The sequence below is a fragment of the Numida meleagris genome, chromosome 17, assembly GCF_002078875.1.
Source record: "Numida meleagris isolate 19003 breed g44 Domestic line chromosome 17, NumMel1.0, whole genome shotgun sequence".
Taxonomy (NCBI): domain Eukaryota; kingdom Metazoa; phylum Chordata; class Aves; order Galliformes; family Numididae; genus Numida; species Numida meleagris.
The window spans coordinates 4334787-4362739 of NC_034425.1; the positions used below are offsets into that span (position 1 = coordinate 4334787).

Genomic DNA, 27953 nt, shown 5'->3' on the forward strand with positions numbered 1-27953 from the left:
GGGGGGGGGAGCGGCGCCCGGCGGGGGGGGGGGGGGGCCGGGCGCGGCGGGCAGCGCGCTGATTGGCCGCCGGCGGGGCTCGCCAGAGGCCGGCCCGGGGCTGGCGGTGGGCGGGGCGTCAGGGCCGCGGTTGCCATGGTGACGACCCCGCCTCTCGGCCAGGCGTCGCCGGCCGCGGTTGCCATGGAGACGCGGCCCGCAGCCGCGGGCAGGAGGACGTGCCGCTCGGCGGGTACGGGCTGCGCCGCCGGGCTCCTCCGCCAGCGCCATCAGACGGCGCGGGATCCGCGCGTCATCCGCTTCTCCTGAGGAGCAGCCAGCTCAGCACCCATGCGTCCTGTCCCCTGCTCTGTCTCTCCGGTGTTTTCCTGCAGCCTTGCAGCCGCTAAGTGCCCTCCATCTGCCGCCTCTAAGTCCCAAGCTTTATCTGCTGCTGTGGGGCGTCCTTATCTTCTGCCTTCTTCCAAAGGACGTGACCTCGGCAGCGTGCCCGCCATCTGCTCTCCTGCCTCCGAGCTCCTGACCCTCTGAGCCCTCCCAGGGACCTCACCCTCCATCCCGCAATCTGCTTCCCCCCTGCTTCCCCAGCCGACCTTTTCTTTCCCACCCACTTTCATTCTTTGTTCTCCCTCTGCACTTCACCCATTACCCCCCTTCACTCGGTCCCTGCCTTGCCAGCAGCAGTGGATGCAGCTCCTGGTGCTTGCTTTGTCTGTTGCTGCTCCATGGAGGAAGCCAGCTGTGACTAGAGACACTCCGCTGCTGCTGGCTGCTGCCAGGGAGGTGGCCCAGGTGACATGAAGGATCCCTTCCAGCTCCAACAAATCCATGATTCTGCACACCGGTTTCTTTCCCGTCCTCTTTTTGGCGGTTTTGAAAGGAATGTGAGTGATGCTGCTGCATCAGCTCCGCCGCTCTGTTACGCCTACATTCCTCCTGGAGCACGGAACAGAGAAGCGAGCATGCGTTCCTTGTGCTTCGAGCAAAATGAGAAGGGCTGGAACCTCTTTGACAGGTGGGGATTTCGTGGAGGCCTGGAGGTGCTCAGCTTTCCTTCTGAACTGTTCTCCAGCATCCCCGTGCTCTCCTTGGGTTGGAAAGTGATGAGCCCAAGCACGGAATCCAGCTTGGTGTTGCCAAAGTGACACTTGCTCAGTGGCAGCTGTGACTGATTTACCATCAAGCCACCATTTTCCCTTGCTAAAAGAGGCTGATATAATCTAATTGATATAATCTAATTGCGCCAAGGTGGGGGTGACAGGAGTACCTGTCAGCCTGCTCTTCCCAGACGTGCTCTAAATTATTTGATTTTAATGGTTATTTTTGCTATTTACATCGTATGGCTAAGCTGTGCTTGCTGTAAGATGTTGTCTCACATCTGTGCTGTTTCCTTGGCCATCTTTTAATGGCATCAGATATATTTTTACTGTTCTTCTTTTGCCTGTCCTGCATCCAGGCAACTGATGCAATTTATACTTAAAATTGCACTGTGATTTCTATTATGGTCATTACCAAAACTAGCTGGCAGTTCTAAACGCTGCTGCTTTTAATGGCAAAGTGCTCTCTCCTCCCGTACTAAAAAGCATTTCTTAGAAACACAGGTCTCTGGTGGAAAGCAATATTCTGACATTACAGGAAGCATATGCTTTCTTGACTGTTTAAGAGGCAGTCAGTAGAGACGGGCACAGATCCTGACGGCACTCTCTGTCCGTGGGCCATCTTTCCATAAGAACCTATTTTCATCTTCAGTCCTTTGCATTTTTCTACAAAACAAGCGTTTCTCATGTGAAGCGTGACACACATCCACCCCAGGGTACCTCTGTCAATTCACAAGAGCTGTTTGTTCGATGCGTGGCAGTGGGGGGAGGTTATTTTCAGAGGAAAGCTATTTTTTTAGGAAACAACTGTCATTCACGTTTTATTCCCAGATTTCAGATGACACCCTGTATTGCCTTTTAATTTCGAGACAATTGTAGCGATCTTTTGTGAAATAAGCGTTGCTCTTCTCAACCTCCTCCTTCCAAAAGAGCCCTTGACTGCAGTTTGATCATCTCAATGAATTAACAGGCCGGAATCGCAGTCTTATTTTTGATTCCCGATGCAGAAGCCTTGTCTCACAACGTATGGCTAACGTTAGCTAACGAAGCATGCATCGCTTTTAAAGACTGTTACAAAAGTGCTTTGACACTTCGTTAGCTATAGATGAGCACCGTTTCTTTCAGCGCCTGCAGCGTGCAGAAAGGATCTGGTCGGTGTATTTCGTCTTCAGCGTGCTTATGGTCAGGGAGGGAGGGGAACAAAGTCAGGTGGAGTTCACTTTTTTAATGGCAGCAGACATCAGATGCGTTTGGAGCCAATGGGAGCTGAGAGGAAGGTATAAAGAGAACAGATTTGTGTGTAGTGTTGCATGTCAGAGGCAAAGAGGCCTCAGAGCGTTGCTCGTGAGGATCCACTTCTGCGTCTTCTACGAACAACATCTATTTCTGCTCTCAAAAATGAAAAGATACCGCTTGAGCTGGGTTGTAGGCTGCGGCACAACTTGAAGACCGCCAGCAAAAAAGCCTCACATGAGGAGGAAATACAATTCCGTTTTAATTGCCTTAAGGATAAACGAATTCTAGGCCAGCAGAATTAAAAGACCATCCGATTACCGCGTCACCGGTTGGTTTATTTGTGAGGAAAAAATGATATTCAGATTGCGGCGTGCTTCAGCGTTGCTTTTGCTGATCTGGAAATCTCTTTCTTTTAAGGAGATTAAAGAGGCACCGCTGGAAAGGCGTGCTTGTCTGATCTGTTGTTCTCTGCAGCCCCGCGCTGATCCGCCCGAGATTATCTGGAACCACTGACACAGAACGGTGCAGCGCGGTGCAAGAGGCTCCAGGGGCCTGGGGAAATCTCTGCAGAGATCTGAGCAGATATTACTTCGTTATTGTTATTATTATTATTATTATTATTGAAATCAACCATGGTATAGATGGTGCCTCTCATTACTTCATTATTGTTGTTATTATTATTGAAATCAACCGTGATATAGATGGCACCTCTCGGAACGGCTGTTTTCTCTTGTGCTGAGTTTATGATTGTATATAAGGCAAATGTGGAGAACAAACAATAGGAAGAAATGGAAGTGAAGCAGATAAAGGATCACACTGGATGGGCAAAGGGGCACAGGAAATACGTCAGGGTAACGGTAGGAAGAGAAGACAGATGCAACACTGCAGTTTATATCACTGCTGGATGGGAAGGTCCAATAGTGCCTGACAGGAGGAGGCTGGATGTGGTTTGATTTCACCTGTCATTAGTGCCTTTTTTCTTAAAGACACTTTGCAGCTCTTCTTTTGCCATTGTACAGCTCTTAAACGCTCACTGAAAAGTGCAGTGTTCCTTTGAGCGACTGAATCTTGTTATGCCTCCGTGTTCCACCTGGATAAAGGGAAAAAAATATTTTCCCACATCAAAATGTAGCGGTGTGTAGTAATTAGATTGTGAAATATCATCCCTTGGCAATTCCGTAATAGAAATAAAAGCAAATTCTGCGTCTAAAAGTGGCCGACACCGGTTGGTGCAGGGAAGTTTACACGTTAAATTTAAAATTCAGTTATAATTATTGTGTCTGTAGGAGACTGGGAGTGATTCATAGTTGAATTTTCTTAGTTATCAGTCTTAATTGTTTTCTATCCTCTTCTGCTTCAGATTTATTCCAATATTACAAATGGAGAAGGAACGAAAAGAGCTCCTTCAGTGGAAAGAGGAAGAAAGGAAAGAGAGACATAACTGCCAGAGCCCTCCTCAAAAGGAGATGCTGCAGGCTGTTGTAAAGCAACTGCATGACATGCGTGAAAATTTTAACAAATTAAAAGAAGATTTTGTCTATAACCTAAGAATTTTGGAAGAAAGAGATAAAGAGTTAGAGTCCTACGATGTCACATTCACTCACCTGAAAACATCTGAAAATGCTAAGCAGGCAGAGATTAGTGACCTTAAAATACAGCTGGATAAACTGGAGCAACTTCTCGTCAAGGAAAGAAGAAAAAGAGCTGAACTTCATTATCACTATCAACAAAACCTTGAAGAACATAAGTTAGAGCTGGAACAGATTTGCAGGTGAGATGCAGATCACCTGAAGTGCCATCACGTGGCGTGTATGGGACAACCACGTGAGCAGAGCCAGTCAGTTAGCATGGGTTTATGAAAGGCAGTTCCTGCTTGACTAACCCAATTTCCTTCTAGGACAAGATGACTTGCTTAGTGGACAAGAGAGATGCTGTCAGTGTTATTTGCTTGGACTTTAGCAAAGCATTTGACACTGTTCCCCACAGCATTCTCCTGGAGAAACTGGCTGCTCATGGCTTGAAGGGACACCCTATCCACTGGGTACAATCTGGCTGGCTGCATGGGTTCAAGGGGTCATTGTGAGTGGAGTTAAATCTGGTTGGTGTCTGGTCACTAGTGGTGTTCCCCAGGGCTCAGTATTGCAGCAGTTTTGTTTAACATTTTTATCAACGATCGCGATGAGGAGATTAAGTGCACTTTCAGATTGCAGATGACACCAAGTTGAGTGGAATGGTTGATCTGCTTGAGGGTGGGAAGGCTCCGCAGAGGGATGTGAATAGGCAAGATCTATGTGCCAAGTCCAATTGCATGACATTCACATGAGATCGCCTGGAGAAGAGGAGGCTCCGGGGATAGTTGAGAGCGGCCTTTCAGTATCTAGAGGGGGGGTGTAAGAAAGAAGAGGACAAGCTCTTTAGCAGGGTCTGCTGGGATAGAACAAGGGCAAGTGGTTTCAAACTAAAAGAGGGCAGATTTAGGTTGGATATGGGGAAGTTTTTTTCACTATGGGCAGTGAGGCAGTGGCATGGGCTGCCCAGAGAGGTGGTGGTGCCAAGGTCAGGGGACGGGGCTCTGAGCACTGATGGAGCTGTGGGTGCCCCTGCTCAGTGCAGAGGCCTTTAGGGTCCCTTCCAACTCCAACGATTTATGATTCTGTGATTCTATGACATTCAGCAAGGCTAAGTACCAGGCCCCGCACTTGGGCCATAACAACCCCATGCAGCAGTATAGGCCTGGGCAAGGGCGGCTGAACATTTGCCTGTCAGAAAAGTACCTGGTTGAACATGAGCCAGCAGTGTGCCCTGGTGGCCAAGAAGGCCAATTACATCCTGGCTTGTGTCGGAAATAGTATGGCCAGGAGGACTAGAGAAGTGACTGCTTGGTCACACTTGGTACGGATGAAACCACACCTCAAGCGCTGTATTCAGGTTTGCGCCCTCCACTACAAGAAAGACACTGAGTTGTTGGAATGGGCTCAGAGGAGAGCAACAAAGTTGAGGAAAACAGGACTTAAAAGAAGTGGCTGAGGGAACTGGAATTGTTTAGGGGAGGGGAGATGTCATTACTTTCTACAAGTACCTGAAAGGAGGTTGCAGCAAGGAGAGTGTCAGCCTTTTATCTCAAGTGACAAGCAAACAAATGACAGGAGGCAAGGAAATGTCCTCTAATTGCACCAGTGGTGGTTTGGATTGGAAATCGGGAAGAATTTCTTCACAGGGCGGATGGTTAGGTATTGAAACAGGCTGCCCAGGGAAGTGTAGCATCGCCATCCATGGAGATAAATAAGAGAAATGTGGGTATGGTGCTTAGGAACGTGGTTTAGTGATGGACTTGGTAGCGTTAGGTTGTTGGTTGGACTTCAAGATCTTGAGGGTCTTTTCTAACATAAATGAAGATATGAATCCATGTGACATCCTCAGAATGGTATCCAGGACAAGGCAAAAGACAATTGACTTCGATTACATGGCAACATCTACTAGTCCCAAAACTGTGCAAAGAAAAGGAGCGGGGGAAGACAGGAGAGTGGAGAGTAACTTGAATCATGGAAAAATGATCCGCTTGAATTATTCTCAGGGAGCTTCACCAGTGAATATTCTCTGTGAAGGGCTAAAGGAGAGGTTGTCTGAGAGTGTGTGAGAAGAGGACATCTAATTTTTAAAGAATGCTGCTCAAAACCTCACGCTGTTTGGTAGCTGAGAGCTGTTACTGATATTTTACACGAGGAAAACAAATATTAAGCTTACTTAGTGAACCATACAATATACTCTGCATTGTGTGACCTTTTCAAATTGAAACTGGATATCTGGGAAGAACTTGTATCATACTTTAAAAAGGAGATCAAACAGTATGCCCGTCATGTATCATGTTGCTCTAGAAGGTTTATTCACTTCTTATGGGCAAGATAATTTTTAACAAGTGATTGCTAATTATAAGCAGTAGAAGGAAGGTAAAAAAAACGTCAGTGGTGGCAGTTCCTTAAATTATTGCCTCTTGTATTTTTAGTTGTGCTTTGTTCAACTGATTCTTTCCACGTGTGTGCCACGTTAGTTCAGCAGAGATGCTCTTTAATGTAAATTTATTTAACTTTTATTTATAGGTCTAAGAGCAGTCACACAAGTCACAAACATGAGAAGCGTGTCAGCCCGAAACATCACATGGGGAGAAAACTCCAAGAACTGCAAGGAGAGCCTGCTTGTCAGAAACAGGTATGGTATGGATAAATAATGTCATATTGCTATGATGACACCCAGAAATCATTTATTTATTATGTTCCGATTGAACATTGCTGAATTTTTGTAAGGTTGTTGTTTTTGCCTTTTTTATGCTGTTGCTGGTTAAATTGGTGAGGTGTGTAAAGACAGATTAGGAAAGTATGTACTACTTGTTTGGTAGCTGTGGCCTTACTTGTCTGGCAGCTGCCCCTTGTGAGGAACTGCGGGGAATGTGTTTAGTAATCTGAGATTGTGTAAGATTACTTTATGTAGGCTGCACACTGCTAAATTTGTTAACCTTGAAACTGCAGAAAAGGTCAGTCTCTGGAAAGCAGAAGCAGCCTTAGGCAAGATGGGTAATGGATGTTGCTTATCATACTCCTGATAGAGTATGAAAGAGTTTTGCCCCATTCTGCCTCTTATATTGCTATAATTTCATCATAAAGTAATTGTCTCACTAACTGGCAATGGAATTTGACCTTGAGCTGTGACACTTTGAGGATCAGGTGTGGTTTTTCCCACCTTTGTAAACTTAAAAAGCTTAAAACAATACCTTCCTTATTTTTGTATTAAGTTGATATTACAAGGATGTTGAAAGTGGTTAATTTTTGGCCTGTCATCCAAACCAGTATATTATATCAATGAAAGTGGTAAAAGGAATTGTTAGGCAATTACAGCTTGAGTACCCTCCCATTCAAATCTCCTTGCCCACAGTATGGTATATCTGCTAAAATAAACTGTCAGGGGGCGGTGAGGCTCTGGCACAGGCTGCCCAGAAGCACTGTGGATGCCCCATGCTGGAGGCGTTCAAGGTCAGGCTGGATGGGGCCCTGGGCAACCTGATCTGGTGAGGGGCAGCTCTGCCCACAGAAGGAGGGGGTGGAACTGGATGATCTTTAAAGTCCCTTCCAACCCAAGCCATTCTGTGGTTGATTATATGAAACCAAGAAGTCACTGAATAAAAACTAGTGTAAAAGGAACTTTAGATAGAGATAGATGCAGGACTAGTGTAAGCATAGGTAATAGGTGTAGGAATCACAGAACTGGAAGGGAACTCTGGAGATCCCCAAGTCCCCCTCGTCCAAAGGTTCCCCAGAGCAGGTTGCACAGGAAAGCATCCGGCTGAGTTTTGAATATCTCCAGAGAAGGAGACCCCACGACCTCTCTTGCAGTGCTCTGTCACCTTCACAGTAAAGAGTTTTATCTTCGTGTTCATATAGAACTCCTTATTTTCCAGTTTGCGCCCATTGCTCCTTGTCCTGTCACTGGGCACTGATAAAAAGAGCCTTGCCCCCTCTGCTTGGCTCCTGCCCTTTAGGTATTTGTAAGCATTGACAAGATCCCCTCTCAGCCTTCTCTTCTCCGTGCTGAACAGCCTCAGGGCTCTCTGCCTTTCCTCATACACGAGATGCTCCAGGCCTGTAATCATCTTTGCAGCCTCCACCGGCCTCTTTCTAGGAGATCCCTGTCTTTCCTGAACTGGGGAGCCCGGCACTGAGCGCAGTGTCTCAGATGTGCCCTCCCCAGGGCAGAGCAGAGGGGAGCACTTCCCTGGCTGCACTCTGCACAATGCACCCCAGGGAAGCATTGGGCTTCTTGGCCGCAGGGCACACTGCTGGCTCATGGCCGACCTGTTGGCCAACAGGGCATGGAGGTCCTGTTCCATAGAGCTCCCTTCCAGCAGCTCAGCCCCCAGCCTGTATTGATGCATGTGGTTATTCCTCCCCGGGTGTAGGACTCTACACTCGGCCCTGTTGAACAAAAAACCACCTCCTATACTATTTTTTTTTTTTTTGCATAGCTGATGCTAAAACTTCAGCTGTGTAAGGGTTCTGGAACTCTTAAAAATTAATTCAAATAGCGGTCTAATTAGAATTCTTAAGCTTATTGTCTTTCCATCTTAGGTGGAACTGCTGACCAGAGAACTGGAGGCCCTCAGAGGGACTGGAATGCAAGCATCAGAATCACCGCAAACAGCAGAAGTGGTTAATTTGCAACTGGAGAAAGAGGACAAGTACAAGAATTGGGAATTAACTGATTTTGTAGCTGTGAGAAATGCCCAGTATTGTACAATCTTGATTACGATCAGAGTAAACTGGTTTGCAACTTACTCTTCACATATAACTATTATTTATTTTTTCATGGTGTGCATGAACTCATTGATCTAGTAATAGATATGGTTACAAGAGAAAAAGTTAGCTCCTTGTGTGAAATATCTGCTATGTAGCCTGTATTTCAGGTTAATCCTGTTGTGTTCTTTCTGAATGTAACGTGTCTCACTTTAAAAATAATATTTAACTTTGAAGTTCTGACGGTTCAGTGGTATCTTCTGCCTCCATATGAAAAGAGTACTTCTTCCAAGCAGCAAATATAATGGAAAAACTTAGTTCTTCCCACTTGTAGATTGTAGTTAGTTTCATTATCTAATGTTCTTCTCACTTGACTTGAATCTATTCAATCTGTTCTTATTCAAAACAGAGCATTACTGTTGCTTTTATTTTATTTTTTCTTTAACTCATCAAATCACTGTGAGGACACAGGTTGTTCTTTGTGCTAATTACAAACATTACAAGCATAACGTTCCCTGGTAAACTGGAGTTAATTTCTCTTCAGTGGTTTAAAATAGATTCTGTCCTGGTCTTAAGTCCAACCAAGTAATGGCATCCCTAGTTTAAAAAACAGCAGCCCTAAAAGGTCTCCTCACAGCCCTGTTCCACTGACAAGCAGAGGCTGATCTCTGTTTCTGCCACTTCTGACAACAATTTTTGGAATCCATTCAAACAAAATTGATAAAGTAAATCAACAGTGCAAAACCAAATGTCCTTTGTGTTGCTTGAAACCTCACTTCATCTCTTTGCACCTTCTAGGCAGGAAGAACCATCTCGTGCTGATAAGGAAAAGGATGCAGTGTCGGCTTCATTGGAAGAAGCTCCAATCAGACAGTTTAGAAAGCTGAAGAAACAGATTAGAGAACTCCAGATGAGACAGAAAGGCCTGGAAGCAAGGCTGCGCAGGAAGGAAGGGAATCACAGTGCTTGTGTGAGAGAGAAAGATGCCCTTATTGAAAAGTGAGCTGCTTGATGTTTCTTGTTTCATAAGTTTTGGGGAAAGAAGTTCAGAATATCATCCTTACCAGATCTGGGCCCAAATTACTTAAAGGAAAAGCTCACAGTAATATATGGTACCATGTGTAAATGAAAGCCTCCACTTAGAAAAGAGGGGAATGCTACCGTAATTGTTAGCAAAGAGCTTGAAAATGGCACAGTTGGAAAGATGTTCTGCTCTACTGAAAGGAAAGCTGGGAATCTCTGGTGGAGACAGTGAAACAACATTGCAGGTAGGGACTCTAGATGTGTATTTTTGTGTTCAAAAAGTAGCAGCGGCAGATTGAGGGGGAATAAAACCTTTCAGTTCCATAAAGTAATTTTTTTCAAGTAATATGATGCCTTTGTGCTTTTCTGTTACAATAACAGGACCGTTCCCACGTATGAATGGAAATTTGACCATAATTCCTTGATTGTGAGCACTCAAAATGTAAATCCTTACTTCTGCCAAGCTAGCTGCTTGCGTTTAGTTGCAATTTGGTCACACCAAAACGTGTTGTTAATTGCCTTAGTGATTCATTCCTCCTGCACATCCTCCTCACTGCACAGCAGGCTCAAGATAACGGCATTCCGTGTTGGGTTGGCCTGTCACTGAAGAAAGATACAGGCTATCTAAGATCGTGGGATGGAATGCTTCTAGCATGAGAACGTGCTGGAAGCACAGTTCAGGTTTTCAGCTTTGCAGAACACCAGCCCCGTGCAGCTTCCCAGCTGATTTTCAGGCTCAGCTCAAGGAAAGGCAACAGGTTTCAGGTCCAGGGAGATGTATATATGCACAAGTATGAATATAACAAAATATATGTGTTGGAAAATGGGACAAGGAAAAAAGAAGGCAGAAAGGAAGTCCAAGGCTTTAAAAACAAACCAATACAACACCAGAAAAATATATATATATATTTTCACTGCTGAAATCAACAGCTTTGCTCTGTGTATCATAGGTACAAACAACAACTGTCAATGGCAGCTGAGCAAGGATGGCTTCTGGAGCAGAGTAAAACCCAAGCAGATCTGGACAGGCAGCTCTGTGGGAATGCTGAAAACCATCAGCATCAGAAATCAGAGGATCTGACACCGAGTCTGTCTTTACCAAGAAAACAGGTGAAAAGTTCAAATTAACTATTTAGGAACCGTTTGTTTCATAGGAATCTATGGAGTATGTCGCATCATGGTATTCCTTGGGTGAAGCATTATCAGAATAATTGTCCTGGATGATCTCTGACAGCTGCCTGTTGAACCTTGTAATGAAGTCAGGGCAGCTTGGGAGGTGGGAATGCTTTTCTTTTGGCTTTAAAGCAGAAAGAAATCTTCTCAGAGCAGCGCCAAGCCAAAAAGAGCTGAGATCACAATACAGCCTCCATTCTGCCAAGGGAACAATATTAGACCTGGAAAACTCAGAAGTTTTTGTATGGGGGGAAAAAACACCTCTATTTTGTGAAATGTTCAAGCTGCTGCTTCTGAAAAATGAAATACGGTATTAACACCTTTATTGCTTGGAGAGAGTTACACAGTGTGCTAACAGTGATTCTTGATGACCAGTTACCAAATAAATCCACGGGTACAGAGGTAACACTTGTTTCTGAAGTTTGGAACACGGGCAATTACTCTGGTGTTTTATTTTACCATTTTTCCAAAAAATATTAGTAAGTATTACTTATTATTAGGGGGGTTGGACTCAGTGTATCGCTGGAGGTCCCTTCCAAGCCCTGCAATTCTGTGATTCTGTGTGAGTCTGTATTAATAGGTGTAGCACAGGAATACATTTGAAACCTAAAAAAATCCTTGTCCCTTTCACATTAAGAAGTTGAGATAATGAAACCAAATTATTTTGCAGTGAAGGCAGTTTTGGGCAGTCAGAATGAATGTGTGTTGAGTCCCAACCTTTCTCCTTATTTTCCTTTTCTCTGTTTTTAATCTCTACTCTCTCTGTACCTGAGATACTGATCTCCTTTGTTGTCCCCTCCTTCCCTTCCCTCCTAGGCTGAAGCAGATCTACAGAAGGCTGACTACAGTCCCCATGCAATGCAGACTGTTCCTTCTGCTTTCTCTGTTGAGGGAGAAGAGTTAATACAGTCTCCACTGTCGAATCGTGGTGTTCTTCCTGAAGGAGAGAAGCAGGTCAGGCAACACTCCCATCTTGGCTTGGCTAGATTCATTCTGAGATGGCAGCATCATGGGGCTTGTTTGCATTGGACTTCTTGTAAAGAGTTCACCTGAGGCGCTTGTTTAATTCAAAGTGTAGATGTATGTAGGCTGCAATACACAGAGGTTGGATGTCACAGGCTTCATTATGGCTGGATCCCCTACCCGTGGGGAAAAGCAGCAAGCTGTATGCAAAAAGACAGTCTGAAACGAGACAATGTGCTACACCACTGTGACACATCAGAATGGGAAAGGCTATTTTCTGGAATGCTCTTGAAGCACTGCGTTGCAATTCAGGGTAGATTTTGAAGTTGGGAAGTTAGAATTTTAAGACGAAGCTTCAAAATATTAACTTTCTAGCCATTTGAAATAATGCCTTTTGGTTTAGTATCACAAACAAGTTTTCCTTTCATTCCTACCTGCTAAAATACACATGTTAAAAAAGAAATACTACTCAAAATGGCAGACACAGTGCTGGTTTGAAGGTGTGGCAAAGGGTTGAGCACTACTACAAGTAGAAAACTGTCTTTGTGATAGAATGAATGTCATGGGTGTGCTGCAGTGCATCCTGCTGGGCAGTTACAGATGCTCAGCAGTAGACCAGTAGGAGGAATGTGTCATCAGACCTCACTGAGAAAACAGAGCAGTGTAAAGCACACCTCGTGTCTTCTGAATACAGAGCGTGTTGTATTCAGGAAGATACTCCATGAGAACAGATTCTATAGTAAAATACACAAAGGTAGATGGAGAGCACAAACTTCTGACAGAGCACGTTTTCCAATTTCATCTGACAGCGGACTGATCTGCAAACTGATCACTCAAACACAAAGAGAGTCAAGGTTCAGCCGAGGGATCTTTCACTGTTCATTTGCACTGTTCTGTCCCACTGCAGTCTCTTAGTGCTGCTACAAAACTTTGTTTTCACTGTTACATTTTTCTTCCTGTGTCTGTTTTACATTTTTGGCCTGTAGGACAAGCCGTACACATCTCAACAAACCCATTTTTATCTCTCATGTATACGAAGGGCTGATGCTTCAAAACCAAATGAACAACAGCAAATATCCAGTATTCTGAACAAGAACCTCTTCTCTTTTTTGGCTTTTTTTTTTCTGTGCGAAGTCACTTGTCAGCAATAGGATGAAAATGATTAAATTTGAATCATTGATTCTTCCTAAAGAAGTGATAGTGTGTAGGCTAGCATCTTGTTCAGACTACTAAAACAAGAAAGATTAATGTATAAATACAGTATAGTACCGTATGGATAACATATAGGGCCTTCCTTCAGCTTGGTCTGAGACTCCATGAGGGTGCAAGAAATCTTGTGCTATTCACTCTTGGGCTCTAATTTAGCACCAGAGATGTGAAACACACTGGACTTGAAAATTTTGCTTATAATTAATTTTGAATATGGGTTAGATTGTGCCTGCCTATCTGGAGCATGCTGGTGCCATACTATGGCACACATAAAGAAAGATCTCTTACAGAGAGTGTTGCTCAGGAATGGAGGTTTTTTACCGTGCTCCGCTTTTATTTTACAGACATTTCAATCTGATAATAAAAGCTGTCTCAGGAAAGACATTCCTAGCTCAGAAATACAAAAGCTGCAGGAGCAGAACGCCAACCTTCGGGCTGTTATTGCACAGATGAGGAAAGAAATGGAGAGCCTCGATGAGCAGACGCCGTCCTCACTGCCTCGGAGAGAGCAAACTGCCCCAGGCCACACTGCAGAGATCTCACTGCTCACTGCTGGTGCCCTGGTGGGAAGGGCTGAAGGTGCTGTCACACAGCTGGCTGTGTGCTCCTTACCCACAGCTTAAGTTTTCTAATATCTCATCTACAGACACATACATGTTGTATAGCTGTCTGGTGTTTGCACACCGTGAGATTGGACGGCTTCTTCTATTTCTTCGGCTCTGTTTACAGGGCGCCTACAGAAGTGGGATAGATGTGCAATAATAAGAAAAGGTTGCTATGAAAACCTAAGCTAAATATAAATATGTGTGCATTCATGTTATACTCCTCTCTATTTATTTAGGTTCCTTGTGCGCAGACCAAGTTTCAGGGAGAACCACGTCGAGCAATGTGAATGTCAGCTCAGCTAACCTGGGTTGTGTAGTAGGCCCAGGCACAGAGAAGGTATGAAGAGGTTTCAACCAGCTAAAACAGGGGTGTGTGTAATTTTGTAAACAGCACGCTACTTTTGTCTGAACAAATATTAAAAATGCAACCTATATGCTCTCGTGTAGTCAGTTAGCAATGAGCCAGCAGTCATTTTTCTTTTCAGCTGAACATGCTCATTCTTTCGAGGGAATGAATTTTGACTGGCCAGTCCTGATCACTCAAGCTTTTCTTTTGATATCTATGTATTTTAGTATCTAAAATCTTTCAATGTGCTTGTAACGAGGTGGCTAGAGATGATGCTGTACATACAGTTCTGGCAACGCCCACTGTTAGCACAAGCTGGGGGATGTAGGGATGGAGCATAGCCCTGCTGAAGGGGACCTGGGGGCACTGGTGGTGCCAGCACTGTGCCCCCTCAGCACAGAAACCCAGCAGGATCCTGGGCTGCACACAAAGCAGCACAGCCAGCAGGTCAGGGAGGTGATGTGCTCCTCTGCTCTGTGCTGTGAGACCTCACCTGGAGCACTGCGTCCAGATGTGGAGTCCTCAGTATGAGAGAGACTTGGACCTATTAGGGCACAGCCAGAGGAGGGCCCCAGAAGTGCTCCCAGGGATGGAACAGCCCTACGAGGACAGGCTGAGAGCTGGGGCTGTGCAGCCTGGGGAAGGGAGGGCTCTGGGGACAGCTGAGAGCGGCCTTCAGCCCCTAAATGGGCTGTAAGATGGAGACAGACTCTTTAGCAGAGTCTGTTAGGATGGGACAGGGGGAAATTGTTTCAGAATAAAAGAGAGCAGGTTTAGACTGGATGTAAGGAATTAGTTTTTACACCACGGGCAGTGAGGCGGTGGCACAGGTTGCCCAGAGAGGTGGTGGTGCCCCGTCCCTGCAGACAGCTAAGGTCAGGGCTGGGCTCTGAGCACTGATGGAGCCGTGGGTGTCCCTGCTCAGTGCTGGGCTGGCACCAGGTGGCCGTGAGGGTCCCTTCCAATTCCAGCCGTTCTATGATTCCAACCCGATTGTTGCTGGTCGCGGAGCTGCGTTCCTCCAGGCAGCCGCTAGGGGGCAGCGCGGCACTGGAGCACGCGGCAGAGGGACTGGGCCGGGAGGAGCGCGTGGTGCCGAGCGAGGAGCGGGTCTGAGTGCTCTCTCCTTCCTGTGTCCCAGGGATTGCATAGCATTACGGGATGGTTGGAGTCGGAAGGGACCCTCAAGGCCATCTGGTGTCAGCCCTGCACTGAGCAGGGACACCCACGGCTCCATCAGTGCTCAGAGCCCATCCCTGACCTTGGCTGTCTGCAGGGACGGGGCACCACCACCTCTCTGGGCAGCCTGTGTCAGTGATTTCTTCTGCAGTTTAACGTGCCCCACATTGCTAACAAAATCTAGAAAACAGACTCTCAAAAACGAGCTGTAGACTTCAGATTTACTCTTTGTTTTCAGCTCATTTCTAAAGCATGTTTGTACCAAACTCTTAAACATGCAGACAACGTTTTCAAAATATTTTCATAAGTCTTATCTGTTTTTTCAGGGGTCAGATAACAGAGTTATGGAGATAAAGATGATAGATTTTGGCTCTGCCTCAGATAACTGTTGTCCTGGTGGTGCTGTTCACTGTGGTGTCAGCTGCACTCCACAAGGAACGCAAAATAAACGGGAGGAAGCAGCGAGAACAACCTCGGCCCTGAGCCAAGAGAAGCAGCAGCTGATTGAAATGGGAAACAGACTCAGAACAGATCTTGGAATGATACTAAAGGAAGGTAATAAATATATTCCAGTGCTAGCTTACCCATGTGAAATAAAACCCATGAATCTGTTCGTTCTCTGAGCTGGAGAGAACTAGATTTTAATACAAAAAGAAGATGCTGCACCCGGCTGATCCTTGAGCTGCACAGCTTGGGTGAGGCCGCAGTGCTCACTGTTGTGGCCTGGCTTGCTCTGAGCCAGGGGCTGCTAATGCAGAGGAATGACAGGCTTTGGTGTAGGGCTCCTCGGTGCTCAGATGTCGGTGTGGGAAATGGAAGCTGAACTGCTGCTTTGAAGAGTGGAGAGGCAATGGTTAACTCCTGTGCTGAACGCGAATTATTTGTGATAGTGGAAAGGAAAGCAAAACAAGTGGAATCAAGAGCATGTAAGAAGTGTGTAAGTATGTAAGAGTAAGTGAGAAAATGTCACTGTGGACATTAAAATTCCATGCAATCGTTACTCTGTCAGTGAAGCAAGGGAAAAACAATGCTAGGCCCATTTTCACATGGCATTGACTCCATCTTCAGTGAGAAGACAATGCTTGCTGGAAATGTCATATTGATAATTACAGCAGAGAATGCTTTCCTCCATCTTTTTTTCTCTTTTACAGGACTTTGGCATCCTATGAGCCCTACGCGCTGCTCAGTTTGTGTTGGCTCTGGTGGCCTTTCTCCAAGAGAGCTTGTCAAAAGAACACAGTGTCAGCTTTCAGCTTTAAGGCATCTGCAGCACAAGCTCTTAACACAGGTAACCACACACCCTCAGGAATGCAGTGATCCTGAAGAGTGAAGCCAACTGATGGCATCTTCCTTAAAATTCTGCATTAAAATGCCTTTCATTGGCTTCAGCTCAAGTCTTTTTTTTGGTAGCTGGGAATGTTTGTAGTTGTGGGGTTCCATGTGGGACTTCACTATCTTAAATCATTGTTTTCGTCTAAGGAACTTTCAACACTTGTGTTGATGCAGTATAACTACAGTCCTGAACTACAAGCGTGAGTTTCATAAAGCTTGGTGTTAAATGAGTAAAATAAGGTCAGCTGAAGGACTTGCAGTGTGTTCTAAGATAGGCTTGAAAATGATTGGTCGGTGACCGTACTTCCAAGTATTCAAGGCCCCTCGTCCTAATTATTGCACTAGCACATTTTCCATGTATGAAGGCAGAATGTGTAATTAACACGTCTGTAATCTTTTCTAACGGAATATAACACTTAATAGTTAAATTGTAGCTTTCCTGAGAGAGACAAATGGATCAAACCTGGCTCTCCCAGTAGTTAGTGGCAGACCTCCCAGTGACTTCACTGGAGTCAAGATTTCACTATGTACTTTACTTAATTGATCAGCAGATTTGTTCCTGTGAGGATTGTGTCAGAGCAGCTGATTGTCATTGTGGTTTTGAGGGCAGCAAACAATGTTCTGTCAGAAAGGGTGAGGTTGTTGCTCTGAGGCATGGAACTCCAGTAGAATTATTAACCAAGTTCAGCTGGGGAAATACTTCCTCTGGGAACCTCTCTGGGTCACTTGTTTCAGTGAGCCTCCACTGAGTAAAGAAGAATGGGATTTAGTAGTGATTTTGTTGTTGGTTTGGTTTTCCCTTGTGGTCAAGTGGAGTGTCCTGTATTTCATTTTCTACTTGTTTCCTTTTATTCTTCCACTATATACTTCTGACAAGAGTCTGGTTCACTTGTCTTTACCTCTTCCCACCTTCCTCACCAGGTACTTAGGCATGTTAGTAAGATTCCTCCTGACATATCTCTTCTGGAGACCAAACAAGGCCAGATTCCCCAGCTTCTTGTGTGCACAGCAGATGCTTCAATCCCTTCGTCATCTTTTTGGCTGTTTGCTGCACTTGCTCCACTATGGCTGTGTTCCTTCTACTACAACTTCTATTTTTCTGACCTCTCACGTCTCCCATATTCTTTTAAAAGTTGTAAAAATCTATCTTGCTTTTGTAAAAACAAATACATTTTGAAAATCCGTGGTTTGCTGAGGGGTTAGCATTTGTATGTTTCCAGTCGGTGTGCTAAACCCCAGAAGTAGTCCTACCTTTCCCCCTCTAGGATTGCTTGGAGGTCATGGGTGACGTGGCTATCACTGAGGCTGAATGCTCTGGAGACTTTTGGGGTAATGTCTGTAACAGACGTGCTGGATTTTGTCCAAGCTAGAAGGAAGGATGTCCCTTCTTACATTGAAGCTGTTCATCCTCCGTGTTCTCATTTAACCCAGAATGGACCCACTGAGAATCCAGCCCCTCAGCTGAGGCTGATCTCCAGGCTGAGCTTCAGTGTTTCATTTCACCTCCTTTCCCAGGGCTGAATCAGCTGACTTCATCAGATCTCACTTTAACTGCTACAAATCGAAAGATGATGGAACTGTGGGATAATTACTTTAGTTTTAACTTACTGAGAAAGCACCTTTCTATGGCTGTTGTTCATTTTTATTTTTCCTTTTTCCCACCGTACTTTGGCAGTTTTTTCTTCTGTAATTTAACTATGATGAAAGTGAAGGATGACCCTGGCAACATAAACTTGAGTTACAAGCAGGATGATAGTAACAGCAATAATAAGAAATGAAGATCTTGAACAAAATTAATGAGAAGTTTATTTGGAGGATAGTTTGGCCCTGTTGATCTGAAAGGGATATGTTTTTATTTAGTATTATTTATGCCTGGTTATTTAAAATCTGGCAGTGTAACAGCAAAGCGAGCTATGAATGCATTACTTCTAGAGGCTGTGAGTTATTTGTGTGAACGTAACATTGGTATTAGGAGCTGCAGTATGCAAAGCAACAGCATCTCTCCAAGCTCTCTTCTGGAATTGCCTGCCCCATCTTAAAGGGAGAACAAGCTCCAGGCAGCTGTAGAGAAGAAACAGAACAGCTGTCTGCTGAGGTACAGTGCAATTTTGTCATCAGTCTGGTTTGCCTTCAGTCGGATTTTCCAGCTGGAGTCCCTCAACTCTTGTTTGCTGAGGGATGTATACATGCCATAAGTTATGCTTTGGTCCTATACAAAATAGTATTTGTAAGAGAGCTTTATTCTAACACTTAATCAACCAGAGTATCTCAATCACTTCTATATGTTCAGCTTCTTGTACATTTCAAAATTTAAACCAATAATTTTCATTTTCCAGTCTTGCCTCAGTGCTTACAGACTTCCATCTTTCTTAGCCCATGAGTATTAACCCATTTTCAGGTGTCTTTAGAGTGGTATGTACATATCTTTATCAGACGATGTTTGAACTTGCACAGGTCCAGCTAGATTCCTCTGCTGGAAATTATGGGCCAAAGCAGCAAAAAGCAGCTACATCCTCAAAGGTTCAAAGTCAGCCACCCAAGGAGAGCCCTGGTCAAGCCCAGCAGGTCTGGATTTCTTCATCTAGAGCACACAGTTCATGCCAAGGTATTTGGCAAACTTCAGAAATGGAATCAAGCTCTTCTTCTCTCAGTCCTCAAAACAACACTAAACAAGGTAAGCATGCTTTGCAAATAATCATAGTATTAAACTCTTCTAGAAGAATGCAAGTGCAGTAGTCAGTTCTGCCCCTTTCTGCTAACTTTTTTACATTAGCACTCCTGGTGTTACAGTCCTGGGGTCTGAGTCTAGTGATCTAATCAGTTTCTTATGGTACTTTTACTCTTGCTTCGGAGTTACCCAACCATTTAGAGGCTACAACTCTCTGGTGTTAAAGCCATCGTTACAAATACTTCTTATATTTCTCATCTTTTTTAAAAGCACCTGTGGAAAATGCAAATGCCCTTCTGCTTTGACGTAATCTAAGCTTTATTTGGGGCACCTATGAAAGTGTCCGTCTGAAAATTGCACAGTTCATGTGTTGCCAAGGGACTGTTCGATTGAACTGTAATGCTATAAATCCTTACTCAATGATTATTTTTATGGCAGCAATATGGCCATAAAACTACTTAATGCGCTGAGACCTAAAGGCTAAAAAGTGAGATCATGAGCGTAGCGCAGTATATGTTGCAGGCAGACTGAACTAGGGCTTGTGATTTACTGGTATTTTGTAGCCCAGTGCAACAAGTTGTTCAGCCTGGAGAAGAGAAGGCTCCAAGGACACCTGATAGCAGCAGTTTGGTATCTAAAGGAGGGCTGTAAGAAAGAAGGGGACAGACTCTTTAGCAGAGTCTGTTGGGATAGGACAAGGGAAAGGGGAAATGGTTTCAAACTAAAAGAGGTTTAGACTGGATATAGGGAAGTTTTACAGTACAGGCAATGAGGCAGTGGCACAGGTTGCCCAGAGAGGTGGTGGTGCCCCGTCCCTGCAGACAGCCAAGGTCAGGGATGGGCTCTGAGCTCTGATGGAGCCGTGGGTGTCCCTGCTCAGTGCAGGGCTGGCACCAGATGGCCTTGAGGGTCCTTTCCAATGCAAACCATTCTATGATTCTAAGCTGGAACATTAATAAAAAAGAAATGTGAAAGTGTACACAAATCCTTGTATGTGAGACAGAGTCCTAGCTTTACATATCAGACAGTAATGGGGTTGGTGTGAGAGGAGAAGGTAAGACCTAGGACATAGGCTGAATGTTAATCAATGTTATACTTTGATAAAAAAAATGGATGTTCTTCAAACAATTTAGCAGAAATGTCATTTCTAAGATAACAGAGTGCAGCCTCTTCATGGGAAAATCATAAAGGAACTTCATAACAGCAGTCATTGTGTTGAGAATTGTGTTGCAGATGAATGTTACGAGTCTCTCAAACTGTTGGGCTGTTCCTGAAGTATTCTTTAACTGGAAAACTGTGGAAAACAGTTTTAACTTTTGCCAGGGATGGAAGAAAACATAATGGCTTTAAATTATAACACTAGAGAAACCTTAAGGGTGGCTAGTAATGGAGCGTGTTGCCCTGGAGAGTTGTAGACTCCTCTTTTTTGAAAATCTTTGTAAGTAGAGACAAACATTTTTTCTGAATGTTTCAGGTCAAGATGATTTTTATTTCTTAATATGAGGCATAGACTTCACTAAACTATTTCTTAGAGTGCTTGGAGGCTTGTGTGGATTATTTGATGTCAGTTTTGTTGTTATCATTGTCATTATTATTACTGAGATTTAGTGGCAGCTGTGGAGTGATGTGGCAGCCATGTAGCCTGTATTTTAATAGTGATCTGTAACCATGATGTAGATACTGCGTGCAGTTATAAGAGGCTGACCACATGCAGGACTGCAGGAGCAAGAGTGTAGCCAGCAGGCTAGGGGAAATTATTTGTTCCCCTCTACTTAGGAGACCACAAGTAGAGCACTGTGTCCTGTTTGGACTCTTGGGTCCAAAAGGGATTGGCAAACTGGAGCTGAGTTCAACAGAGAGACACTAAGATGGCTAGGGCACTGGAGCACGTGATACACAAGAATGGGTTGAGAGAGCTGTGTTGTTCTGTCTGGAAAAGAGTCAATGGAAGGTCTGATTGCTGCTTGTGTCCTACCAAGTGAGGGGTTTTGGAGAAGGCAGTGCCAGACTCTGAAAGGTGCACAGTGACAAGGAAATGAGGTGTGGACAGAAGTCGTGACTAGTGACGTTCTGATAGGGGAGGAATAAGCACTGTGACGTTTCAACCGGAGAAGCTGTGGGATCTCCATCCTTGGAGATAATCAAACTCAGCCAGAGAAAGACCTGAGCAGCCTGACTTAACTGAAATGTCACCTCTGCTTTGGGCAAGAGATTGAGAAGTCTCCAGAGGTCCTTTTCAACTTACGTTGCTCTACTTCAATTTTTAAACCAGTATATAGATTCATTGAACCACCTTTAGCAGCAGCAAAGAGTAAAAATATGTAACACCTAGCAGGGCTTTCAGAATGAAAAATGGGTTATAAGCGCAGTTGCTTACAACAGCAGTACACCACAGTGCCAAACTCATGTGCACTGACAGAACTGTCGGACTAGAATGACGTGGTGCTGAGAGTCACTGTTCATGAGCTGTTCTTGTGGGGCTGGGACTGAAAGAGGAAGAGTATTTCAGGTCAGGCCTCTATTGACAGGATAAGCAAAAGGATGTCTTTGAAACATTGATAGTGCCATGCAGTTTCATGCTGCTTTGTGCGTGATGCAACACAACTGGCAGCCTTACAAGGACATCAGTTTCTTAATGTCTAGAAATTTCCAGCCACCATTGCAAAACTTACTGTAGATTTTTGAGGCTCTAGAGAACAGCGAAAGGGAAAGATGATGCTGCCAAATCAAAACATGTGTAACATCTATAAGGGGTAACAGTTCTTGGAGAACAACCTTAATTTGATCTCTGCCTCCAGTTTTACCCCAAGAGTGTTTAAGAGCAGAGCTTATTCATTGCATGCATGCCCTGAAACAATGCATTGCAAGAATAGGACTTCAATAAAAATATATATATGCTGCTTAGCTTTCTCCACCAGGAAATTATGCAAATGCTATCCTTAGTTGGAATTCCACAAACAAACAAAACAAAACAAAAACAGGGCTGAGCTTTCTTGTTTCAAGCCATTCGCTTTATGATGCCCATCAAACACGTGGTTGCAGTGAATAGAACCATTACTGAAATGGAGCAACTTGGTAGTTGTCTTTCAGATGCAAGCGATGCACACACGGACTCGAAAGCTCAGTAACAGAAGATGATTTGGAACAAAGGCAAGCAAGTCTGCTCGCTTATTCGAACATGTATTTTACAAGCTCAGTGCTGTACAAGTCTGCCACAGCAGTAACTCTGTTTTATGGGCATTTCTGGTGAAACAGCAAAAGATGTGTGATAATTATTTTCTGATCCTCCTTCATTCTGTGGTTTTTTTTTTCACGTATAAACCACAGGTTGGCATATTAAATAAGTCCCACAGTTTTCTATACTTCTTTGTGACATAATTCAGTGACTCAGTGTGCTTTGGGGTGCTGATGACACGTGTTAATGCTGAGTGACTGAAATGGACTGTTATGTACTTTGTTCATTTCGCCATCAAATTCTGAGCTTATGGAAACTTCCAAGGAAATCAAAGACTGAAAAATATGTTCAGTTTCTCCCCTCTTACTCTACTTGCTAATTTTTACTGTAGGAATGAGATGGTTTAAATATTTGTGTGTTAATTCTGAAGATAAGTAGAAATAAGGGGGTTAGAAGGAGCACAGGCTCCTACGATTCTGTGATTCAGGTTTTTTCTTGATTCTACGTTCTTGAAAAGATCTTGCAACAGAAATCGATGGAGACAATCCACAGTGTTATTGAAAGCATCACTGCTGCATACAGACTGTACCAGCCAGACTGTACTTAACTAATTCTTTCCCTTTTGTACGTCCTGTCCCTGAGAGTACCTGGGAGACTTTGGTTGGTCATCCATAACAAATGAGTCTTGAAGGCTGATGATGGTCCACAGAATCATAGAAATGCTTGGGTTGGAAGGGACCTTAAAGATCATCCAGTTCCAACCCACTGCTGTGGGCAGGGCTGCCTCCCCCTAGATCAGGCTGCCCAGGGCTTGGGCTTGAACGCCTCCAGGAACAGAACCTCCCAAGCTTCCCTGGGCATCCTGTGCCAGTGCTTCACCACCCTCTGAGTAAAAAATTTCCTCCTAATATCTAATCTACATCTCCTCTCTTTTAGTTTAAAACTCTTCCACCTGCCCATGTACAAAGCTTGTCTCCTTCCTGCTTATAAGCTCCCTTTAAGTATTGGAAAGCCATAATGAGGTTTCCTTGGAGCCTTCTCTTCTCTAGACTGAACGAGCACAGGTGCCTCAGCCTTTCTTCACAGGAGAGGTATTCCAGCCCTCTAATCATCTTCATGGCTTTCCTCTGGACCTAGTCCAACAACTCCTCGTCTTTCCTGTATTGGGGGCCCCCCAGGATGCAGTACTCCAGATGGGACCTCATGAGGGTAGAGTAGAGCGGGACGATCCTTTGATGCAGCCCAGGATACTGTTGGCTTTCTGGGCTGTAAGCACACCCTGCTGGCTCCTGTCCCACTTTTCTTCCACCAGGACCCTCACATCCTTCCCCACAGGGCTGCTCTCAAGTTCTTCTCCCAGTCTGTACACTTATTTGGGATTGCCCTGACCCAAGTACAACACTTTGTGCTTTGTCTTTTTGAATCTCATTACATTCATGTGGGCCCACTTTCCAAGCTCGTCCCTGTCCCTCTGGATGGTGTTCCTTCCTTCTGTTGTATCAGCTGCAGCACTCAGCTTGGTGCCCTCTGCAAACGTACAGAGTGCACTCAATCCCACTGTCTGTGTCATTGATAAAGATGTTGAAGAGCACTGGTCCCAAGACAGACCACTAAGGGACAGCCCTCGTGACTGGCCTCCAGCTGGACATAGAGCCATTGACCACAAGCCTCTGGCTGCAACCATCCAACCAGTTCTTTATCCACCAAATTGTCCACCTTTCAAATACATGTATTTCCAATTTAGAGTTAAGAATATGGTGTGGGACCATATCAAAGGCTAGAAGTTAAGGTAGATAACATCAGTTGCTCTTCCTGTGTCTACTGATGCCATCACTCCATCATAGAAGGCCGCCACATTGGTGAGGCACAGTCTACCCGTGGTGAAGCTGTGCTGGCTATCTTGGATCACCTCACTGTCTCACATAACATCCAGGAGGACCTGTTCCGTGACCTTCCCAGACACAGATGAGATACTTATTGGCCTGAAGTTTCCTGGATCTTCTTTTCTCTCTCTCTTAAAAACAGGGGTGATGTTTCCCTTTTTCCAGTCACTATGGACTTCACCCAACACCCATCCTCTAAAAAAAGTTACTTGTCAAAAGAGCTGTATGCTTGCCTCTCAAAATCATGGCACGCATACACAATAGTGTGATTAGCTTCTGTACAAGCTGCAAGGTTCACGAAGGCAAGCATCACCTGGTGAAATTTGACCATAAGACCACAGAGTATAGCCAGTGGCATGAGAGGCGCTTTGTGTTACCATGTAGATTGCTCCTGATCGGCTATGTCTCCTCAGGTCAGCAGAGACAGAGGTCAGTGCAGAGGGAACATAAGGCAAGCTGTGTCTGCACTTGGAATATCCCCACTTGTTCTATACACTTTTGGAGTAGGTAAAACTTGGCATTTTCCACCCCAAAGTAGGACTCTGATTTTGGTAGGTGGTCCCACTGTACTCCTGGGAGCCCCCACATCCACAGCCATTTACAGCAGAGGTCTTGGGGTAATTAGTTGAGTTTACATTGTAGCCTAACAAAGGAAGAGAATAAGATGTTTTACAGCAAAGTCACTTTTCTGGTTTACTACTTGAACTTGTTACCACCATTCTCATTGTTACTGTTACTTGCAAAGCTCTGCGCTCTGAAATTCTACACTTTATGGATCAAAAGTTATCTTAAGTGTTTCCACACTAGACAGAATTTCAACAGCTTTGACATCACTGACAGTTCTAAGAGCAATCCATGTGGGTAAAAAGCTGGCCAGAGAAAGGATCTAGTAAAATATTAACAAACAGAAAGAGTGCTCTGGCTCTGGCTCTTGCTTCATTCTAACTCTAAGAAGAGCTAAAGAAAGACTCCTGATTTCTCTGTTGCATAAAACTTTTCATCTTTGAAGTGTTTCACAAATATTAACTAATCCCCTGGTTACGTTTTCTTCGCTTAAACACTCTTCTGCTGAATAGGAACTTGTTTGAGCTGGTGTTCTTTACGAAGCACGGTTAGACACGAGCAAATAGCTAGGGACTCCTTTTTTAAATAACATTTTCCATTTGGGGAACTGCCTGTATCTTTCTAGATCTGAACAACAACAATAAAAAATCATTAAAAAAATAAATAAAAATTAGGGAATATTGATCTCTGACTGTAAGCACAAATCAAGTAGAAGATGTTCGGCATTTCAACACTACATTTTTAGGTTCGTTTTCAAAAGCGACTTGGGCTCTTGTCTGTGCTCTCACTAGCTCTTGTTAGCGAGTTCACTTCTGAAAGTGATTTATAGGCTTGAAGTTAGGCGTGCCTTTTCCTTATCTGATTGTTTGTTTGCGGAAATCAAGATACTGCATTTAAATTTCTTGCCACTGTGCATATTCCTGCTGATTTTATTTAAGGCCCTTTGGACATGTGAGCAATGCCAAGCAGAACCAGAACCAGATGAAGGTCTTTATTCAGAGATTGCTTAGGACATTTCATTTCAAATAGCATTTCTAATTCTGGGGTACCAGTTCTTTGTCTTTTTCTGCTTTGTAGAACTAACCTTTCCAGCTGCAGTTTAATTTGTTTAGATTTCTGTATTAACACAGATTTTTGCCCACCCAAAACTTTTCAATAGCCATGTGGGCTGCTTTTGTTCTGTGTTGTTGTTCCAAATACCGATGCAGTCTTTAACAGTTACAACTGTAACATCTTTAGTGCCAAGAGACAAGCACAGAGAAGACCTCAGAGGAAGGGATGCACGCGGTGCATTGGCGCTTGGTTGCTTTGCCTTTGCATCTGTAGGAGTAGGGCCTCCCACAAGGTGTCTGAAAGTCACGGCCTGCTTTGAATTCAAAAAGCCCTTCAAAACGGAGAGAATCTTCCAAAACCAGACCACCAGTAAGCAGGGCTGGCCGGGTGATGCTGATGGAGATACCTCCTGCTGTTTTTTCAGTCCGCAAATGATAATGTCATTCTCCTATGGCTCCCGTTCAAGAAAAATAATCTCCGAAGCTGTATCCATTACTTTCCAAACAGTGCCTCCTGCTCTGCTCCAAAGTGTTGATGTTTTCATGAAATTCTGCTTTATTATCTGACAGACGATTCAAGTCCTTTTTCCGGCAAGGGCAATGCACCCAAAGCTCTTCCATGGGCTCAAGCATCAGTTCTCCTTAATGTCTCCTGCTCTGTAGGTAACCACGTGGTGGCAAGCTGAACAACGTTTCATAACGATGGCACGAGAGCCCACTGCGCTTTTGCCACCTCTAATAACAAGTGGCAGCAGGCCAACCCAGCACTGATGTTGCACACTCATAAGTGAACAACTGCTTCAGTCGAAGCCTGAACACAGGAATGATTTCAGAGTGTCATGTTTTGACACTGGCCACAGCATCGTGTTTGCGTAGAGCTATAAACCCCCAGTAGATTAATTCATTCCAAACGTCAAGAATACGTTTTCTTTTTGTCTACATCCAATTTTGTTTGGACTTTCTACCCTGTTCCGTTGACGATGAGAATTTACCTTCTGCTAATAACCTCTCTGTGATGAATTTCATACCTTTCTCGCACTGTACCTGGGACTGGAAGCCAACAATCTTACATATTTCCAATTCGTACAGAGCGCTGCAGAGTGTATTATTCTGCCTGCTGCTGTCTGCTTTGCTTCTCTAGAAAATCTGAAGTTAAAATCTCAGCGCGCTGAAAAAATAAGGATTAAATGGCTGGAGCCAAGCTCCTGTAAATATTACTTATAGCTTACAATGAATGCTGTGATTGACCAATTCCACTTATCTTACGTAGTAAAAGCTGTGATAAGGCTGAAGTTCATTTCGTTGGAGGGAGATAGTGGTTTTCAGAGAATTATGTGAGAGACCTCAGGACGGACTCCCATCTGTACTAAGACCGGTCTCCATGCTTCTCAACCAAAGGTACTGCATTTTTAGTCCACTCTAGCACACAGAAAATAAAGATTTCCATTGCATATGCCTTCCTGTGCAAAAGAAAAATGAAAACAAACAGAAACCACGCGACAGTAGTAGTAAGGCAGCTTAGCCAAGCCCACAGAGCTGCCTTTGAGCCCTTTGGATCGGGCTTCTCCTAACACATTTTACTACAGCTCTCATGGCTCCTGGTGGTTTCTTGAAAGAGGTCAAATGATTGCAGCCGAATCCTTCATCACCATTTCACAATATGGGAGTAGGCAGGGCTAACTTTGCCTTGTGTTATTCAATGTGTAGGTATTGTGTCTTCTCTCGCAGGGGAGAGAAAACATGTAAAACTTGATGTTTAAAAACAGCTGAACAGGTAGGTGGTGCTTGAGTTGTGCCTTATGATTAAACGCAAACGCTGGCACCAAGTGCTTTTATCCATTTGTTTGTTTGTATATTTGAGCTCTGAAGTTTGAAATTACACCTTCAACTGAGCAACCTGGAGAATGTCAGGAACACAGCAATGCCACAGGTCGGCCTGGAACGCCCGCTGCACATCTGGCAATCAGAGGTACCAAGCTGGAGGCTCAGCAGAAGCTAAAATCCAGGAATTCACCTTGTACGTATCCCATAAGACGAAAAATCTCTCCTAATAGAGCAAAAATCCGCAACTACAATATAAAAGACTGATTTCTTTGTTGACGGCGAGCTCCATGTCTGCTCTCGCTATTCGGTTGCATTAAAATATGTAAATTTGTTCTGAATATTA

At 44.3% G+C, this 27953-nt stretch overlaps 1 protein-coding gene across 5 annotated transcripts; it reads left to right on the forward strand.

Moving 5' to 3' along the window:
* CCDC57 (coiled-coil domain containing 57) lies at positions 157-27953 on the forward strand. Of its 5 annotated transcripts, none has more exons than XM_021414615.1 (13): positions 158-1015; positions 3694-4104; positions 6431-6539; positions 8450-8607; positions 9413-9613; positions 10588-10747; positions 11627-11764; positions 13327-13561; positions 13824-13924; positions 15439-15667; positions 16264-16400; positions 18899-19118; positions 27648-27953. In XM_021414615.1, the coding sequence occupies exons 1-13, from the start codon at positions 798-800 to the stop codon at positions 27872-27874; spliced, it is 2544 nt and encodes an 847-aa protein (XP_021270290.1). In that variant the 5' UTR covers positions 158-797; the 3' UTR covers positions 27875-27953. The 5 variants fall into 5 exon arrangements, with proteins under 5 accessions (XP_021270292.1, XP_021270290.1, XP_021270293.1 ...); XM_021414618.1 differs by having other exon boundaries at positions 27057-27789; XM_021414619.1 differs by lacking the exon at positions 27648-27953 and adding an exon at positions 22192-25382.